Source organism: Desmodus rotundus, chromosome 7, assembly GCF_022682495.2.
Source record: "Desmodus rotundus isolate HL8 chromosome 7, HLdesRot8A.1, whole genome shotgun sequence".
Lineage (NCBI taxonomy): Eukaryota > Metazoa > Chordata > Mammalia > Chiroptera > Phyllostomidae > Desmodus > Desmodus rotundus.
Window position 1 is genome coordinate 129638905 of NC_071393.1, and position 21835 is coordinate 129660739.

Here is a 21835-nt window from a genome sequence, read left to right on the forward strand (position 1 = left end):
TTTTTTAAATTTGGAGACTTATTTATAAAAAAGAATTTTTCTTAAATGTTTCTATATATGAATATCTTTTCATTGATTTTTGCCTGTAATGTGAACAGTGCTTTTAATTTGAAAATTTGGGTTCTTTTTCAATCTTTTTCAGGAAATTTCTCATTAATGAAATTTTAAATTATTGCTTTCTTCAAATTATTTTGGTACTTTTCCTGAGGAATACCTATAATTTCTAGGTCAGATTTTTATTTTATGTACTGTGTAGCTATTATAACCACTATTTCCCATATTTTATTTTATTTTATCGTGTTTTATTCCACATAAATTTTCCATTTATCTTTTCCTCTACAGCCTTAGCTTTTTAGGTTAGTTTATTGTGTAACTTAACTTTTCCCCCACATCAGCTGTACTTACCGGTTCGAGTGAGGGTTTCTCATCTTGCTGTTTTAGTTGTGGTGTACTCACACTCACATTTCTGCTCCAAATCCATTTTCATCGCACTCCGTCGGCTTCCCGTCTCAACCTGAGCTTTTAGGAACCTCTGCCCCTGCTTTTCCAAAGGCCGTGTGTTCTTGCCTCATGTTGCAGATGCCACACGTTGCCCTCAAATTTTTTGACTCATAGACTAGGTAATTTTCAGACGTATGTTTTTTTCTCAGGCTTTACTATGATATTTCCCTTTCTTTGAAGTATCTATTTGGATCATCCTTAGTTTATTCCTTGTTAAAATCAATTTTATTGAGGCATAATTTTCATGCAGTATAATGACCCATTTTTAGCAAAGTTTGATAACTTCTGACATATTTATACACTAATGTAACCAATGCTGTAATCAACACATAGAGCACTTCCATCACCCCACAAAGATTTCTTATTTCTCTTTCAGTCAGTCCATGCCTGCCCGCCCCTTTCCTCTACGGGCAACCACTGATCTGCTCTTTGTCATTATAGGTTAGTTATTAGCCTCTGCTAGGATTTCATGTGAATGGAGTCCTATGGTACATACCATTTTAAGTCTGCTTATTTCACTCAGCATAACGTTTCTGAGATGTATCCATGTTGATGTATAAGTAGTTCATTTCTTTTTAATGTTGAATAGTATTTCACTGTATGGATATATCACAGTTAGCCTATTCATTCACTTCTTCATGAACATTTTTACCTATTATGAGTAAAGTTATAACATTTATATAAATTTTTAAAAATAAAGACATACATTTATTTCTCTTGATAAATACCTAGTAGTGAAAATGATGGATCCTATGGTAAGTGTACTCTTAATTTAAAAGAAATCCAAACAGTTCTTCAAGAGTGGTTGTACCCTATTATATATACCCTCTTCAGCAGTGTGTGAGAGTTCCGATTGTTCTACATTATTAGCAACACTTTGGATTGTTAGGTTTCCTTTTAACATTAGGTATTCTGATGGCCATGTAGTAGAATCATGTTGCTTAATTTGCATTTATTTGATAACAAATGAGCAATTCTACAGGTACTTCTTGGCCATTTTTGTATCTTTTTTGTGAAGTTCTCGATGAAATCTTTCATTCATTTTTCAAATTGGGTTGCTTGTCTATCATTATATGTACAAAATAAGAGACTTTTTGTCAGATACATGTATTGTGAATATGTTCTGTCAGTCAGGGGCTTTTGTTTTTAAAGTATTTCAAAGAGCAGGAATTTTAAATTTTGATAAATTTCAAATTACCCATTTTTTCTTTTGCCTCTCCTAAGGTTATAAAGGAATCTCCTATGTTTTATTCTAAAAGTTTCATAGTTTTTACATTTAAATATATGATTCATTTGTAATTAATTTTTGATAATGGTGGGAGGTAAGGGTTGACTTTTTCCCATTAGGATAGCCAATTGTTCCAGTTCAATTTGTGGAAAAAATTACTTTTTCCACATTGAATTACCTTGACCATTTCGTTGGGAACCAATTGACCTCATATGCATGGGTCTATTTCTAGACCCGATATTTTACTCCAGTGTCTATTCTTATACCAGTATCACACTGTTTTGAATACTGCAGCTTTGTAGTGAAGCTCAAATCATGTAGTATAAATTATCAGGACCGATTCTTTTTAAAAATTATTTTGACCGTTTTAGGACCTTTGCATTTTCATGTAAATTTTTCTGTCAGGTAGTCAATTTCTACAAAGCAATGTGCTTGGATTTGGATTAGGATTACATCGACTATGTAGTTTAGCTTGGGGGAGAATTGATATCTTTAGAAAAAATTTGCTGTTGAGCCTTCTGACCCACGATCATGGCATATTTGGTCATTTATTTGGGCCTACTTTAATTTCTCTCAGCAATGTTCACTAGCTTTTAGTGTACAAATCTTGCAGATATTTTGTTAAACATATTTGTAAATATGGTTTTGGGTACTATTGTAAATAATGTTTAAAATGTAATAGTCGACTTCTTTATTGCCATTATATAGAAATATAATTGATTTTTGTATATTGATTTTATCTTGCGACCTTGCTAAATTTACTTAGTTTTCGTGGCTTATTTGTAAGTTTCTTAAAATTTTCTGTATACATGATTATGCCCTCTTGCAAATAAAAATAATTAAAACAGTTCCTTCTTTCTAATTTGTATGCCTGTTTGTCTGCCTGCTTTCTACCCTGCCCCCACCTGTCCTTCCTTCCCTCTGATCCCTCTTTTCCCTTTTTCCCTTCTTCCTCTTTCCTTCCTCTGTTTCTTTTGCTCATTGCACCGGCTCATATCTCCAGTTCAGTGTTGAATAGAAGTACTGAGAGTGGATATTTTCGTTTTTATACCCCATCTTGATGGGAGGAAGTATTAAGGCTTTCACCATTAAATACTATGGTAGTTGTAGGTTTTTCACAGATGCTTTTTTTTTTTTTTTTTTAAATCAGGTTGAGGGAGTCCCTGTCTATTCTTAGTTTGCTGAAAGTTTTTATCTTGAGCGAATGTAAATTTTGGTCAAATGCATTTTCTTCTATTTTGGTTAAATACATTTTGAGATGATCATATGACTTCATTTTTTAATTCCATTAATATGATACATTACATTGAGTTGCTTTGCAATATTAAACTAACCTTGCATTCCTGAGATAAATTCTATGTTGTGTTAGTGTCAGATTAAATTTGCCAATTTTTTGTTGTGTTCTTGCTTCTATATTTATGAGGGATATTGATCTAGTTTTCTTTTCTTTTTTTTTTAAGATTTTATTTATTTTTAGTGAGAGGGGAAGGAAAGGAGACAGAGAGGGAAAGAAACATTGTTGTGTGAGAGAAAAACAGTTGCCTCTCATAAGCTCCTGGAGACCTGGCCCACAACCCAGGCATATGCCCTGACTGGGAATCAAACTGGTGACCCTTTGGTTTGCAAACTGGCACTCAATCCACTGAGCCACACCAGCCAGGGCTGATTTAGTTTTCTTTTATTGTAATGCCTTCATCTAGTTTAGTATACATAGTAATATTGACTTCATAAAGTAAGATGGGAAATGTTTCCTTCTCTTCTATTTTCTGAAAGAGTTTATGTAGGATTTGTATTATTTTTGCATTTGTATTTGTATTCTCTTAAATAGTTAATAGAATCACTGGTGAATCCATCTGGACTTGGGGTTTTCTTTGTGGGAATGTTTTACATTGTGTATTCAATTTAATAGTTATGGCACATTTAAATTTCCTTTTTCTGGAGTCAGTTTTTGTAATTTTTTAATTTGTGATTTTTGAGGAATGTGGGCATTTTCATCTAACTTATCAAACTTATCGGCATGTCTGTAGGATCTTCTGTGATGTCCTACCTTTCATTTCTGATATTGGTAATTTCTCTTCTCTATATTCTTACTCATTAGGCGAGCTAGAGGACTTATCAATTTTATTAAGCTTTCCAAAGAACCAATGTTTGGTTTTATAATTTTCTCTATTGGTTTTCTGTTTTCAATTTTGTCAATTTATGTTTTTATCTTTATTTTTTTTCTTCAGATAACACTGAGTTTAATTTGTTTTTTTTTCTATCTTATTAAGGTAGAAGCATAAATCATTTTTGCATCTTTTGTATTTTCTAACATAAGAATTTAAATCTATAAATTTCCCTTTAAGCATTGCTTTAGTTGCCTCCCACAAATTTGATATGCTGTGATTTTATTCTACTTTGGTACAGGGTATTTTAAAATATCCCTTGTGATTTCTACTTTGATTTGTGGATTATTTAGAAGTGTATTTTTTCAAATATACAAATATTTGGTAACTTTCCAGATATGCTTTTGTTACTTCCAGCTTAATTTCTTTGTGGTCAGGAAACATACTCTTTGCTATTGCTCTATATAAATTTTTAAGGCTTATTTTATGGGCCAGAATATTATTTATGTTAGTAAACTTTGCATATACCTTTGAAAATAATGTCTATTCTACAGTGGTTGAGTGGAGAATTCTATCATTATCTATTAGGTCAAGTTGTTGAGAATGTTGTTCAAGTCTTCTATTTTTACTGATTTTCTGTTTGCTTGCTTTATGAATTACTAAGAGGATTGGTGAAATTTACACTAATTATGGACTCATTTCTCCTTTTAGTTTTGTCAGTTTTGTTTCACATGATTTGAAACTCTACCATTAGATGCACAGATATTTATGATTGTTATGTCATCTCTGTGAATGGACTATCATCACTGAGAAATATTCCTGTTCGTTCCTGGTTATATGCTTTGTCCTGGAGTACTTGTCTGACATTTACATAGACACTCCAGTATTCTTATTCTTAGTATTTGCTAATGCTATGCTAAGCATATATTATATAATGACACAACTTCTTCTATCTGTTTACTTTTAACATATCTATCTTTATATTTCAAGAGTTTCTCACAGGGAGCATATATTTGAATCATGTGTTTTGAAAAACAAGTCCTATTTGACAACCTCTGCTTTTTAGACCATTTACATGTAATATAATTATTTTTTTAGGCCATTTACATTTAATGTAACTACAGATATAGTTGGACTTAAGCCTATCATTTTGTACTTGTTTTCTATTTATTTCATCTGTTCTTGGTTCCTTTTCTTTTTAATATCTTGCCTTCTTTTGAGTTAATTATTTTTTAGTATTTAATTTTAACTCAGTGTTGAATTGTTAGCTATTCTTTTTTTTTTTAAAAAAAGAATTGCTTTAAGATTTACAATATATACTTTCAATTTTACAGTCTACCTTAAAATAATATTATACTAGTTAATAGAATTCATGGGTGAATCCATCCCATCCTTTTTGTCTCACAACACATGGCTGTTATTTTTGTTTTAAACAATAAATCATCATTTAAAAACAGGTTAATATAAGTAGAAAGTCTTTTAATAATTGTGTTTACCATGCCCAGGACTCTTTTTGCCTTTGTGTGGGTCTGAGCTTTCATCTAGTATCGTTTTTCTTCAGCCTCAAGACCTTCCTTTAACATTTCTAGTAGTGGAGCTCAGCTGGCAATAAATTCTCTTTTCTTTTGTTTGTCTTCAAATAGTCTTTATTTCATATTCATTTTTGAAGGATATTTTCACTGGGTATAGAATTCTAGGTTGACAGTTTTTTTCTTTCAGCCTATTAAAGATGTCGTTCCATTGTCTTCTGGCTTGCATTGTTTCTGACGAGAAATCAGCGATCATTCTTATCTTTGTTCCCCTGTAAGTAATGTGTCTTTTTTTCCTGGCTGCTTTTAAGATTTCCTGTTATCACTGATTTTCATCAACTTGATTTTAATGAGTTTTGGTGTGATTTTCTTTGCTTTTATTTTGCCTAAGATTCATTGAGCTTCTTGGATCTGTGGGTTTATAGTTTTCATTAAAACTGAAACATTTTGGCCACTTTTTTTTTCACATAATTGCCACTCCCGGCCCCCTTTGCTTCTTTTTGGCTTTTAAACACACATGCTTACTCTTCTTTCTATTTTCCCACAGCTCATTGAAGCTCTCTTTATTTTTCTTCTAGCATTTCAGTTTGGGTTGTTTCTGCTGTTATGTCTCCTGATTCACTGATCTTTTCTTCTGTATTGTCTAATCTGCCATTACTTCTGTGAATTTTTCATTTTTGATATTGTATTTTTAATTTTTAGAAATTTCATTTGGTTCTTTTTTATATCTTTAATCTCTATCCTTATTATGTTCATGTTTTCCTTTAAATATGTTTATAATAGCTGTTTTAAAGCCCTTGTTTGCTAAAACTACTTCAGTTCCGTAATTTCTGGGTTTGTTCCTAAGGACCAATTTTTCCCCAATTATGGATTATATTTTCCTCCTTTTTAAATATTCAGTAATTTTTGGCTGGATGCTGGACTTTGTGAATATTACGTTATTGAGTGTCTAGATTTTGTTGTCTTCAGTTACAATGTGTTGAGGTTTGTTTTGGCTGTCAAAGTACTGGTGGATCAGCTTGATCCTTCCAAGTCTTGTTCTTATGTTTTGTTAGGGTGAACCTTGGGTTGCCTTTTCACTAGTGGTAGTTCAACCTTCCTACTATGGTATGACTTGCTAGAGTCTCTATTGTATATTGCAGGTTTTCACTGAGTTTCTTCCACTCTGGCTGGTTGGAACTTGAATATCTTCCAGCCCTGTATGAGGTATAGGAATTATTTAGGTTACAGGTACGCTGTAGTTGTTCTCTATGCAGCCTAATGAGGTTTTGCCTTATACATGTTCAGCTTAGTATAAAGCCAGCCCTCCAAAAGGACTCCTCCTGAGATTTCTGGAGCCCCTCTTCTTTGGTACTCTACACAGGAAATTTATGTCATCTTGCCTGTCTAAACTCCAGTTTTTGGTCTCTCAACTCAATAGAACCAACCTACTGTGCTTACATTTTCCCTTCTAGGGGCAAGGTCTAGAAAGCGTCCAAGAAGAAAGCCAGGGTGATTGTAGGAGTCACTTCATTGTTTCTTTTCTCTCATGGATCATTGTCCTGTACTACCTGTAGTCCAGTTTCAGGAAATAGTTTATGTGTATATATTTTCCATTTTTAGTTGTTTGTGGTAGGAAGGCAAGTCTACTACCAGTTACTCTGTCATTTGGAAGCAGAATTCTTTTGCTATATTTTTGTTTTTATTTTCAAATGAAGGGAGATATGTTATAATTATATTTGCCATGTGGTAAGGAATGTAGGGTGTCATTATATTTGAATCAATTGTAATGTTTTTCCCAATTACAAATACCTGTGCTCTATATTCAGAGATTTTGATTCAGTAGATCTCACATGGGTTTTAGGTATCACATTTTTTGAAACCTTGACAAGTGATTTTTTTATACACAACCAAAACAAAGAATCACTGTCCTAGTAAGCTTAAATCTAGTGTGATTTCAGTGAGCTTAAATGAAAAATCCTACTACCTGTTCTTAACTCAGTTTTACTCTGTAAAAATGGAATAAAAGTTTAGAGGAGTAGGACTTTCTGGGTATCCCCACCATCCACATATAAAGCATTAATCTCTAGTAGAACAGGAGTCTTTATATTCTAGCTTTAATCAAGTGCTATGGCTCTTGCACATTCTGATTTGTTTGTGCCTGTCCCATAGCAGTTTCTATACACTTTGAATATTAACTCTATCTAAAATTGTCAACAAAATCTCTTTGATATTTACAAAGTGATCGGTACATGTTCTTGTAATACACAGATTCGGAGATGATTTTATCTTGGGTGTGCCAACTCTGTTTTGATTGGTGGTGCCTTCCTGGAGCTCAGTTTTGAGAAGTATTCTGAGGTTAGTTCTGGACTCAGCAGGAAGGAATCCTGTATGGATTAGTGATATCTGTCATGAATTTGGGATTAAAGGAATGGGGCAACATGTCCTGTGTATTTGCAACTACTGTCCTGGTTAAAGGCACTCTTTTTCTCTAGTTCTCAATAATTGCATATGAAAACTTGTTTCTACTCTCTATATTCATCTGGACTTTTCCACAGGTGGGAAACAAGTCTTACAGTTATGGAATGCTCATGTTCAAATAATTTCTTCATTTATCCATTCCTTACTCATTTCCTCTTTCTCTCTCTCTAAAGATATAATCAATATGGTGCTGTTACTAGAGTCGTGGTTTCTGGTCTGTACTTTTTGTCTTTTTTGTATATATTTTTAAGGCCAATGGCTCTGTTGATTGTATTTTCTTGAATTCCAAATTAGACTTGGAATCTTACGCTTCATCTAACAATAGGGTAGAATATTTGAAGTTAGAATACTTCTAGATAGAAAATGTTACAAAATATTTAGAGCATAAATTAGTCCTGGATTATTAATAGTAAATATCTTTGAATTATAATTTGATATGTAACCAAATAACAATATCCTCTCGCCTGCAAATTCTTCTATATTAGGTCCATCATGGGCCTATAAGTTTAGAATATGGCAATTTAGAAACATTTCTTGCTTCTAAATATATAATTCTATTACTTTTTTTATGATGGAATATTGTTAGCTAAGTGCTTTGGGCTGCAGAGTCAGCTGGGTGATAATTATTATTTGTTGTGGTTCTTGCTCTGATCTGTTCCAGATCCCTTGGTTTTTGTCCTCATTCTCTGTGTGTGCACTGTGTTAAAGAATTGCATATTAGCTAACATCAGAGATTTAATATGTGGATCACATGTGAGAGAGAGAGCTACCCTTGATTTGGGCAAGAAAGTCATCTTTTCAGTCTCCACATTTGATGGGAATGGGGTGGGAAGTGGAAGTTGTTTTACCATTCATTTCAGTTGTTATCAATTTGAAGCACTTCCTGGTGCCAAAAATCTAGGGTGTTTAGCATAGCATACTAATAGTGAGAAGAGCAGAGTGTTAAGAGCCAAGAGATACAGGTTCTGGTCCCAGCTTGTCATTTGCTAAGGCTGTGATCATAGCAAGCTACTTAAACCTTTTTAACTTTAACTTCCTCATCTGCTTAATGAGGTTAATAACCTGCTCTACCTCTCCCACAGAGGTGTTGGGAGGAACCAGTGAAACCATAGATGTGAAACCCTCTGAGAACTTACTAATGGTATATCACTGTGAGGTGATATTATGGTATTGTGTCTGCCATCTTATACTAGATTGTTTCCCTTCATAGGAAAATGGATGATGGATTTGTGATATCTGTGCTCAATTTTAAAATTTTTCATAGATTTAAAAATTATTTTAGGAAGCCTTCAGATGATGGTTCTATTTAGGGAAAAGAAAACTAATGAAGTATCTGCTCTGGTTTTTACTGGGACCCAATACTTTCAATGAGGAGTATTCATCGGTTATGCTTTGCTTTACAGCTTGGAATCCCATCCACTGCCAGCACATTGAATGCCACAATGCAATTAACAAGCCAGCCGTGAAGGTACTGTTCTGTTAGAGCCGGCATCACATTGTATAGTCAGTGGTCAATTATCAGGAGCAAATGATTGAATGAAATGTTAGTTTGTATATTACTCAGGCAGTTCAGCTTAATTCTCCACAGTGGTAAGACTTTCGTGATTCCCATAATTTAGTTTCTATATCTGTTCTTCCCGCCCAAATCACAATGCCCTCTTTTTTTTTTGACAATGCCCAGATGTCAATGGGAGGGAGGTACTTTCTGTCTGATTTTTGCAATTATTTTTTCCCTCATTTTATGTCATACTGCATTCACAGGAGTTGTCTGACCTCCTGACAGTTTCTGGCCTCCTACTCACACTTCAGATTTTCTCCCTGTCCTACAGGCCATTGGGCCCGGCCTCACTTTTCTTGTAGGCTGTTTCCTAAAGCCAGTCCTCTGGGATAGGCCAAGCCATCTAACTTTGTCACTTTTTTATGGAGGTGAAATTCACACAACATCATTTAATCCTTTTACAACCAACAGTTCAGTGGCATTTTGCGCTTTCATAATGTTGTGTAACCACCACCTCTTCTACTTCCAAAACATTTTTATCGTCCCCCTGAATTTTACTTTCTGAGCCCCAGCTTTCCTAAGTTGCTGCATTTAAAAAAACTTTCACTTTATTCTTCCCCAAAAGGTAACGTGCTTGTTTGTAAGTGTGACATGTTTTTGCATGACAGCTGGTCTGTGCGGCATTTTCTTTATAGTAGGACCTCTTCCCAAGTGCACACGGATGTGACCTTGTGACATGTGGATCACGAGTACCCAGCATCTAGAGGCTTATAGAATAACATTAAATGAAAAAGGAATGGTGAAACTGTGTAGCGTGATGCCAGTTTATTTTAAGAATTGCACATATGTGTGTTTATCTTCACACTCATTGTGAAAAACCACCAGTAACGCTCATTGGGACAGTACCAGTGTTTGCACTGAGACGGAGGGTTATCGCTTTTTTAATTTTCTTTTTTCTTTTTCTCCAGTTTTCCAAACCTCTACACTGGGCATAAATTATACTTATTTAGTAACTATTAGTAACTAAATAGTAACAGAAAGTAACTATTTTTTAATGCAAGAGGCAGATATGAACGTATTAGTATGAGTATAAACTGATCTGTGCACAGTTGAATGGAATCGACACTATTAGTCACAAATCAGACGGGTCCTGTTAGTGAATTCGTTTGGCACGTTCGAGGTCAAGTAGCGAAATTCTATTGAGTCTTTATAGTTGTAACATCCTAGGAGTTTTTCCTTTTGAGTGGAATGGACGAATATCTTCACCTGACAGAGATATCAATGGCTCATCAGAAATGAAAGTAAAGGTGAAGAAGAGGTCTACATGGCGCAAATGGGAAAGACTCAAGGAAAATGGATGTATCCTCACAAAAAGCCTGATATTTCCATAATAGTGAGCTATACTACTAAGCAGAATGGATTTGCCAAACAGAAAAGTATTATTTATTTTTGTTGCAATAGTTGCAAAAAAGTACTTTTGGGGGAAGAGCCAAGAGTTGTGATGGGATTCACAAGGAAAATATGTTGGAATTTATAGTTCATTATATCACATTCTGCTTTTGGTTTTACTTGATTCTACTTGAAAATCACTTTATCAAATACTTTGGACCCCAGATAATTTTCTAACATGGGAGTCAGCAAACTATGGCATTTGGGAGACAGCCAAATCTGGCTTGCTGCTCATTTTGGTAAATAAAGTTTTATTTAGTTGCTTATGTATGGTCTATGGTGCCTTTATGCTACAAGAGCAGGGTGGAGTAGCTGTGACCAAGAACACATGGCCCATGAAACCTGAAATATTTATTCTCTGAACATTTACAGAAAGTTTGCCAATCCCTGATTTAATATGCCAAAAGGTCGTTGTTATCCATTGCATCGAAGGAAGCATGAAACCTATTGAAGGAAAATTTCACACGGGTTGTTTAGCATTCAGGAAATATATAATGTACAGATTTTGATGGTGCAATTATTTAAATTTAGGAATTCTAACTTTTGTGTCCCTAATCATTAAAACTCCTCAGGGTTTTTTTTAACTTTAATGACAGGCTGTTTGGTTTATAAATTTGGTTCATTTTCCCCTTTCAAATCGGTAAAAACAACAAAAGACAAGTCAGAGGAATGTTCCAGAAGAATTTGTGGTATATTAACTACATAATTGGCTAGAGCATGCGTTGATCATTTTTTGAAAAGCAGGAAAGGAATTCAAAATGACTCTGGCAAGTCATAGAGACTTAAACTGATGCAGAGTACAGAACTCAGCTAGTTATCTGAATGTGTTGTTCACTTGGTTTAAAACATCCAGTAACTGAAATTTCCTGAAGATTACCTGAAAGGAGATGAACACTCTTCGTCTCTGTGCTTAGGCTAATGAAGACTCAGCCATAAATAATCCAGAACCGAACGGAGCACGGCAGGGGTAAACAAGCTACAGGTCATGTGTGGAATTAAAAAAAAAAACAAAACACCTGGAAATGCAACATTGGAGGATTCATATAAAACTTAGATTCCAGAGTGAATCATTCAATGGTAGACTCAAAGCTGCATTTTCTGAATGAGGTTTCTCTTAATAAAAGAGAAACTCTACTCCAGCATTTTGGTAACAGTTATGATTTTTCATTTTATTAATACATTTTCCTTTCCTTAAAGAGATATACCATGTTTACCACTTTAACAGAGTAACATAGAGGCAATGTCAGTTGCTATTGAACAAGATGACTTTTTTTATCTTTGTGGAATGAGGGTAGGTTCCTCAATATTATTTGTTACTTGACTTGCAAATGACAGGAGAAATGGAAAACCACAGTAGCCATGTTTAAAATCAACCAGGTGGACTCATGTGCTGGTCATCGCAGGAAAAACAGTTACAGGTTGAATGGCTTTAACTAAAAGTATTTATTCCACTTTGCTTTGGAAAACCTGTCATTATTGAAACATTTGTGCTCATGAGGTCAGGAATGTGATGAACAGGACGGGGGAGTTCATTCTGCCTTTCCCTGTGTTTCAGATGTGTATCGACCCTTCCCTGTCAGTAGCTTTGGGCGATAAACCACCCCCATTGTATCTATGTGAAGAATGCAGCCAGAGGATCGCGGGGTAGGTATAAGGGTCCCCAATGAACAGGAGATAGGGCAACAATAGGAAGATGAGAATAATCACCTGGACTTAAATTGGTTACATTACCCATATTTCCCATTATGCTCTCTGTTTCTTAAAGAGTGCTTTGTCACATATTTAATATATAGCAAACTTTCATTGGAAAGATTTCAGCTTTGAAAAGTTGCAATATTTCTCTCTGTGTGACAGGAGGAAGCAATTCCACTTACTTGCAAGCTCCAGTTTTCAAGTGACCCTGTTAAAAAGGCCACAGAGAAAAATAAAACTGGTTTTTCAAACATGCCATATAATTCATGTGGGTTCTCTGTGTTGGTTTCACAGAATCACACTCGGCTTTGTGCAAGCCGTGCTGTATTTTGGTTGGGTTAATTAGCATCTGGAAAGTATCATTCAAAGATAACTGAATATGATAAAATGCCTATAATTTATAATTTAGCTGGAATGCACTAGACATTTAAAAAGTTTATTATGATAGTGCTCTTAATTACACTTTCTTTCTATTAAAAGCCTTTTAGCAATAGCGTGCAGCTTATAAGCATTCATGTGGAAGGGTAACATTGCTGGAGGTTCAAAAATGAATTTTGTTTTTCTTCATAGGGACCACAGTGAATGGTTGATTGATGTTCTTCTGCCACAAGGTACGGTTTACTTCAGAATGAATCATGGGTAGTCATGACTAATGGTATGGTTGATTTGTCTCCTTTTGTACTGTTTTATTTAACAAAGATAGTAACAGAAGTATTAAAGTATTACATTCTATGAATATTCATTGATATGAAGCATTATATCAATGTCTTACTTATAATCTGCCCACATGTTAATAATGAGGGAAGAGGTATCATTTCTACCCCAATCACGGGGAGATGTTAGAATTAAGATTCTGTAGGATTAGAGCCCTGCTGACTATGTCAAGGGACTTTCTGTGTACGTAACAGGTGTCGCCAATGATATGTGTGCTGTGCCAGGTCAGAAAGGGAATAAGGAACATCAGCGGGAAGAACGCTGAATAATGGGACTTTCTCCTGCCACTGTTAATAGTCTCCTCATCAGTAATATGGGGATAAAGTGTATCTGACCCATCTCCATGAGGAGATGAGATCGCAATGCTTGTCACTTGTCAGAGGTCTAAGAGCTATGCCTGTTAAGTTGACAGATCAGACAGATAAGCTAGTACTCTTCTACCCATGGGAAGGCAGGGATTCCAGCCCCCTAACTGGGGACTGAAATGACCAGGAAAAACCCTGGAAAGCATGGGGACCATGGCAGGTGGTCGAAGCTGGGAGCGTACTGAGTGCAGACCAGGCACATGGGAGAAACGTGGTACAGGACTTCAGAGGTAGGTGCTAAAAGACTGTATAAGGCCTCATTTAAAATATAAACCTGAAAACCTTACTTGACTAAATTCTATGACCTTTAAAAAAAACGTAAGGCCTTTGCTTGATGATAATTATACTACGTCATTGTAGTCTAACTTTTAGCATTAGGTCATCCGAACCTAGTTAAGTAAGGACTGATAGAAATGGATAGCTCAAGTCTAAGTAGTTAAAATTAGTAAGATTTTTCTATAGTTCTGATACATCATCCTCGTGGTGAAGCTTTAAATGTGTCCCTGCAACTCAGAGTCATGGTATAATGGAGCAGCTGTACGGGGGGATCCATACGTGTATGGGCAGACCCGCCTCCACCGTGGGTGCCCTGTGGACCTGGAGGAGTCATGGCACCACAGTGCCCCTCAATTTTGTCTTCTGTCAAGTGAGAAGGTGCGATTACAGTTATTTGGCTTTAATATGATCTGAATTCTAAGTCATGTCTGAGGAGTTTGAATTACTTAAAAGAATAGGTGGAGTATTTGCAGCGTGGAAGGGTTTTTAACGCCATTAAACATAAGTGGATGATAATTCATGAGACAATTGAGAAGCTGTTTTGGCCAAGTCTAGAGGTTGTATTACAAAACTTGTTTTTACTCCTCTTCCCGGCTGCCCTTATGGAAAATGGCCTCTCTTTCTTTGTTGATATTTTGTGTGCCTTCCCCTTACAGCTGAAATATCTGCTATATGTCAGAAGAAGGTAAGAGCAAACCATCTGTGTGGTGAGGCATGACTTGCTGTGTTCGTATGTAAACTCACTCATCGACATCTGCCTCATTTCTGCACCACGGTTCCCAGTGTGTCCACGTCACTGTATGTGTGAAGGGGAAAGCAGTAATTCAGCACGCGGGACTGCTATGTCCTAACGCTCTCTATTTCCATTTCTGCTTTTGCTCACCCGTCTCACGCACCAGTGTGTTTGATAACTAATCTGAAATGAAAGCTCTGTGCTTCTCTGGAATAGAAGTCTAATTACAAAAACATTTGAATGACAGTGTAAATACATGCAATTAACTTTGATAAATGATGTATCTTGTATGCTAAACATCCTTATTTTTCGAAGTGGAGTGCAAATGGTTCACTATATGTGTTAAAACATACTCAGACCGATGACATATGGAAAATAGTTATTTATGTGAAGTTGAATATTATCTCTAGTTAAAGATTCCACCTTCGAATTTCCTTTAGCCACCTTCATGACAGTTTCCCTAAGCCATCTCTCTCTCTCTCTCTCTTTTTGGTTCTAGTTGTGGAAAAGTACAAGAGAAAGTAGTATAGTGTCATATAAAGAACTTCGGATTAGCTGGCTGAGACACTTGGGTTCTGACCAGCTCTGTTCCCACCTTCCTATGAGACCACGTACAGGCCATTTAAACTTTTTAGGAGTTAGTCATGAATGGGTACCTTTGGAGGGCTGTTCCAGTTATCTGTTGCCATATAATAAGCCATCCTAAAATGTAGTGGTTTATAACAACAAACGTTTGTTTGATCACAATTCTGTGGATTGGCAATTTGGCTTACGCTCAGCTGGGCTTCTTTTGATAAACTCCTGTAGGCTCACTTGTGTGTTTGCATCAGTTGGTGAGTAGGCTGGGGATTCTCTGGTCCCAGATGACCTCACTCCCCTGTCTGGAGCCTCCGCTGGGGTGGCTGCCATGGCTGGGATGACTGGGGTGTCCAGCTCACCCTCTTCCCCTTAGGAGTCGCATCCTCCAGGAGGCTAGGCTGGATTTGTTCAGGTGGGAGCAGCGGTCTGAGAGAATGAGAGAGGAGATTGAAAGGCCTTTTGAGACTGAAGCTCAGAAGTCATGGAGCATCAGTTCTGCCGCATTCCATTCTTCAGAGAATGCCCCCAGGCCTGTCCAGCTTCAAAGAGCGGGGAAATAGATTCCTCCCCTTTATATAGCAGCGAGAATTTTGTGGTCATATTTAACTCACACAGTCCACCCTCTGGACATTGGTACCTACATTCTTTCCAATGCGAAGTACTCTTACCACTTTATAATACCTTAAAAATTCTTATCCACTTATGGCTTCAGGCTTAAAGTCCTTATCTTGTGACCTGCATCTGGTCTGGTCACTGATGAAACACTTGGGGTGCAAATTCTCTTGATCCAGAGACCTGTGTACTAGAACGGCAAGTTATCTGCTCTCTGCACACCCAACACACAGTGGTGAGCTAGGTACACGATAGCAGCAATAGCCTTCTGTTCAAAAAGAGGAGGAGGAAGCAGGTCGCAGTCACTGGTCTGTAGGAGCTCCAGCCACGGACACACCAAGCGTTCTCCTGTCTCTGGGGGTAGTGAATGTGCGTCGAATCGGATCTGCTTTTGCTGTCTTGGAGTGGTTCCCACATCCGATGTTGTCTTTATGGGCATTTTGCTGCACTTCCTGAGACGTCTCTCATTTGCAATGAGAAATGTCCCATGTTGTAGCTGAGTAACTCTCAGTCTGCTTCCTGCATGCAGAAGGGGGGGTCTCACAGACCTCCTCTCATGCTGAGCTGTGTCTATCCCCTTTCATCTAAGTCAGTGGTATTTTTGCTGGTGGGACTTTAAAACTTGGTGGATTTTCAGCAAGTCTCACTGGGGTTCTGTGCCCCCAAAGCCATCTTTAATTCTTTTTGAGACAGTCCTTTCTGTTCTTTGGGCACTTCAGTCTGCCTTTAAAATGATTAGGAGCCCTGTACTAGCTGAGAGGCTCAACTGGGCAGTACCCTACATCTTTCTGAAGTTTTAACGAAGGATCACCCAGTCATTCAGCAAGCTTTTGGTTTGATTTTTATCCCGAGGCTGTTTCTTACGTTGAGAATCTTAGAAGCCAGAGACACTAGGATGAGAAACAGTTTTATTTTCTAAATCAGCATGTTCTGGCTCTGGTGGTATACCTAACATATCTGACATCCAGATCAATTTTTTACACTCCCTTCCTTTCTATGATAAAATTATTTTTCCTAATAAGCTTCAAATTAGCACATTTGTATGACTTATTCTTTAATAAACATTGTATTTTATGTAAATGTTATTTTGGAGACCTTCCATTCAGTTCAAAGTAGTTCAGAATTGTTCGAGCTGGCCCTGGGCACAGTTTGTACTTTTGGTGTTACGTGTTCCCGCATTTGAGCAGTAGGTTTGGAATGAGCATCGAGATTGTAAAGATAAGAGATAGACCTTGATTTATTTCAGCTCTGTTGTTCTTTGAGACCAATTGGAGTTATTTATTTAGGTTTAAAATTTAAAGCAGTGAAGGAAACGCAGTGGCTAGAGTGAACATTTGAACACCATGCCCAGCAGAATCTAAACCTAAGGGAAATCCCTCCAGTATGCTTTTGAAATGAATGCATAGAAATGGCTCCACATGGGTTGAGGACCAACGGTGGCTTGTAAATATATTATTAAAACATATTAGGAACCATAGTAGTTGTTAAAACTTTGGTGAGTCAAATGTCATTTTGGGGTTGTTTATTGCTGGTATTAGTTTAGAATTGATGGTACATGGTGATAAGGCAGGTTGACTTTTAGTTGGTATTCCTGATACTAATATATGTAGAATACCCAGATACTGTGTAAGAAATCATTCATAATGTAGCAACACGAAACAACAGTCATTTAATTACACTCAGAGAGTCTGTGGGCCAGGGATTTGGACAGGGCATGGTCCACAGCCTGTCTCTGCTTGATGACTTTGAGGCCTTATCTGGGAAGACTTGAATAGCTGAAGGCTGGAATTACCTAAAGGCTTCTAGATGGTATGTTTGGGCTCTGGGATGGGGTGGCCTGAAGACTCGGTTTAGCCCAAATTGTTGACTAGAGACTTACACATTAACCTGTCTGTGGGGCTTGGCCATGGCAGAGATCTGAGAACAGTGTCCTGATGGGGAAGCTTCTGAAGAGAGAACGTTCCAAGACATTCGTTCAGGTGGAAGCTGCACATCTTTTTATAGCCTGGCCATGGGAGTCATATAAGTGTGCCTTACTCTCCTGGTGGAAGTCACCTCCAGCCCATCTCGATTCAGGGCCTAGATTCAAGGAGGCATATCTGAGGAACCAAACCCAAAGAGCCTCCTCCACGGATGGACTTCATTTAGACAAGAAGACCTTGGGCCTCCAGTTATGAATTTGCATGTGGGAAGAATGTGAACAATATGTGATTAGAAAACAGGATGGGAAATCGCAGACCTTAAACTTCAGGACTTCATTACAGCCAAGAACTACCCGCCGAACCCGTGTCCACATCCTACTGTTTACGTAACAGTAGGATTCCCAGAGGGGCAAAGACTAAGTATAAGCAGAAGGAAGAAGTAAACTCTGAGATTATACTCTGATACATACCTCACTGCTGGTGGTGTGGCATTGGTTTGTGCGTAAGCAGGAGAAGCCTCAAGCCAATAAAAATTCCTGAGCTTCCAGAATGCAATTTACGGCGCAAAAGAGAAACAAAGGGCAGAGCAGGACAAGTGGCTGCTCGGACAAGTCAGGGCTGCCTTGACTGCTGAAGAAGACTTGGGCTTCAGATGCAGAAGAAACACACTGTTTTAATAAATAATTTTCAAAAATAATAACTAAGAATATTATTAAAAATTTAACTTCTTTTATGATTTGTCGGCCTGAATCCTTTTCAGAAAATGAGATTTGCTAACACTAGTACCCAGAGCCTCGTGCTAAAATCTAAGTGGAACAAGCCTTACTCTGAAATGGCCGTTCAGATCCACGGCTCGATACATTGCCAGTGTCTTGATGCAGGTTTGGTGCCTCTTTCCTTCTTCTGTCTCTCCAGGGTAGCTGTCATGGAGGGTTCTCAAATCTTCACTGAGCTCTGAGTTCATAATGGCTTAGAGCATTATATCCCCTAGAGGTGTTCATGTCTTATTAAGCTCTATTGAAAGACTGAAAAGCTCTCTGGTCCCAAGACATTGAGTACCCGGTGGCATGTCTAACAGGCTCGGGGCACACTTTTGGGCGGAGCTCGGGGATGTTTCCTGACAGTTCCTCCAGTCACTTCGTGTGGGTGCTGCCTTGCTCCTCCACCCCTGGTCGGAGCAGCTCTGACAGTAGCCCCCTGAGCTTCGGGATCTTATACTGCTCCACTTTTTTCATTTCTGTCACTTCATCTTTTGATTCCTTCCTGTGGATGGTGTCAATGGCTGCTTCTATGAATGGTTTTTGCTGTGTTTTCATATGTTACTGTGGTGTCAATGACATATTCTTAAGGTCTTGACCGAGAGTCCTGGTGGGACCAGAAAGGCCTGCTTTGGGGCCATCAGCTCAGCGTAGTACAACCGCCTCCCTGTGCCCCATGCAGCGAGGACAGATGAGCTGCAGTGGCTGCTTGCTCTTTTAGTGGTGGATAAAATAACTTTGAAATTTTATGCTTGGGGTTAAATTTATTCCTTTTCTATGTGCTGTGTGGCATGCTCTTTCTGGACCGTGGTTTTATTTTTTTTCTTTACATTTCTCTTGAAAACTCTTGAAACACCAACACGAAATAATCCCCAAAGCTGCCCGGCCCCCTGACTGAGGGGACTTTACAAGGGCTTTTCAACTCAGTCCCACTCACACGTGGGCTGTTTTACCACTCGCACTGATGGGAACCATTTCTCACCTTTACTTTTAACCATGACTGAACTCTAACTGACTAGAGATGACCTGCATTCTGGACACTAGTGAGTGGCACTTCAGAAACACGCTGCCATTTTCAGTGGCCCCTTAAGTTTCCATTCTTTCCAATTCTTAGGCAAATTTACCTCGGCGATTAATTCTAACTGATTTCCCTTTTTTTGCCTCTAGAACTGCAGTTCCCATGTTAGAAGAGCCGTTGTCACCTGCTTTTCAGCAGGGTGCTGCGGTCGTCACGGGAACAGGCCTGTTCGGTACTGCAAAAGATGCCACTCGAACCATCACAGTAATGAAGTGGGGGCTGCCTCGGAGACCCACCTGTACCAGACCTCCCCTCCACCCATCAACACCCGAGAGTGTGGTGCCGAGGAGCTTGTCTGCGCCGTGGAGGCCGTGATCAGGTAGCAGGCTGTTTATTAGTCGCTTGCTCAGAAAACACCGCCTTGGCTTTGAGCCGCCCTTCTCCTCACTTTGAGCTGTGTAAATTTAATTCAAGTTCAAGTGCCCTCAGCCCAGCACAATGTTGCAATGATGATGTTTTAATTCATTCATTCACCAAATATTTTTATCAAATGTCAGTTATGTGCCAGGCGTATGTTAGGCACTTGAGAGGCAGAAGAGAGTAAGATGTAGTCTCTGCCCTCAGGTTACCCATGTAGGGACTGTAAAAATAGCAGCTTGAAATTGTGATCCAGCGTGGTGAGCCCAGTGCTGGCACAGCCGGAGGTCTTAGGGGGAAGGAAGTGGGAGCACAGTCAGAGTGAGAGGCAGGGAGAGGGGGGCCTGAGGCTTGACTGACAGCAGCAAAGTTGGGGAGAACTCTGGGTAATTCAGTACTGGGGTCAACCAGAAGGCTGTGGAATAAGACAAGGGCCGATCCTGCAGGTTCCTGGCTTTTTCTTCTTCTGTCACATGACAAAGAAAGGAGCTTTAAGAATGGTAATATCGAGACTTGTTCTCTTTTTGTATAATATTAACTGAGGCAAGATGTTGAAAAGTTAAAGAATAATATTGGAATGTAAGTTTTAAGGATAGGGACCAAGTCTTTTCTGTTTCTCTCATCCCAGTGTCTGACACATGTAAAAATGCAATGTTTGTCAAATAAAACATGACAGAAATTTGGAAATAGAAAAAAAAATCAATCATACCGCTGTCATCATCATGTTTTGCACATGTTCTACTTTTATTCAAATGCATGTTTTATTTATATAACTGTAATCACAGTGTATTTATAATTTTTTTGATATATATACCATTAGGTATTTTCCATGTCGTGGTTTCCATATTTATCATTCTTAGTGGATACATAATATTTATCTAGATTATTTTTTCCACTATTAAGTATTTAGAATGCTTCTAAGTTTTTACTATTATAAATAAGTGATAAATATTTTTGCATACAGTGCTGTTTCTATATTTTTTATTTACTTAAGGTAGATGCCCAAATGTGTTTGACTGGGTCAAAGGGTCTGATTATTTTAATGGCTTTGGTACATCACAAACTGATTTTTAAAGTGTGTATATGAATTTACAGTGCCAATGGCACTGTATGATATGGCTAGTTTTTGCTACACCCAATATTGGGTATTATTTTTAAAAACTGTCATTCATTTAGCAATTGATAAGGGAGTCTTCGTTGCTCATTTTCAGGGTTTTGAGTACCAGATACTGAATATTTTCCCATTGGGTACAAGCTCCTCAATCTCTCGTTCCATCATATGTTTGATGTCCACATGGCTTCACGTTAGATACAGGGGAAGCACTGGCTTCTAGCAGGATGGGTGGTGAACCAGAAGCCAGAAGGCATCAGTTCTGCTTGATTCTGATTGATTGGAGGAAGAAGGCTCTTCGTGCCTCACTTTGTTCATCTTTAAAATGGGGGTGGATTAGCAAATAGGAAGGAAATGAAAGTACGCTTCTCGGAGTAACTCCTACCAATTTAAAAGATGCTGGAGTACTCTCAAGTAATTATTTTCAATAGGTCATCCTCTAGAATGTGTCTTCTGATAGTCTGTCTTAACATCTCTGCTGTCGGGCAGCTTGTTGAAAGAAGCTGAGTTCCACGCCGAGCAGCGGGAACACGAGCTGAACCGCCGGCGGCAGCTGGGCCTCTCTTCTTCCCACCACTCGCTGGAGAACGCTGACTTTGATAACAAGGATGACGACAAACACGACCAGCGGCTGCTCAGTCAATTTGGAATATGGTTCTTAGTAAGAAAAGAAGTTGACCATTCTCTACTTGCTTATTTTTCATTCCAGCCTCATACCCATGAAGGATTTCTCCTTTCTCTTTAAAGAACTTAAAAAGTAAATCGTGGAAAATTAACCTTAAAAGTGTGACCCCACACGCTAGGACAGTGGCACTTGACCCTGGGCTGCACATTAGATTTACCTAGGGTGGCTTTTTAAAAAATGCCC

At 37.9% G+C, this 21835-nt stretch overlaps 1 protein-coding gene across 4 annotated transcripts in view; it reads left to right on the forward strand.

Moving 5' to 3' along the window:
- The window catches only part of UNC79 (unc-79 homolog, NALCN channel complex subunit), a 203602-nt gene that overhangs the window by 69302 nt on the left and 112465 nt on the right, over positions 1-21835 (forward strand). For all 4 annotated transcript variants that reach the window (XM_045201960.2, XM_024567696.3, XM_053928854.1 and 1 more), the window contains 6 exons: positions 9227-9291; positions 12326-12414; positions 13033-13073; positions 14474-14502; positions 19589-19818; positions 21457-21628. In XM_045201960.2, the coding sequence (XP_045057895.2) occupies positions 9227-9291; positions 12326-12414; positions 13033-13073; positions 14474-14502; positions 19589-19818; positions 21457-21628 (626 nt within the window). The remainder of the gene's footprint in view (positions 1-9226; positions 9292-12325; positions 12415-13032; positions 13074-14473; positions 14503-19588; positions 19819-21456; positions 21629-21835) is intronic.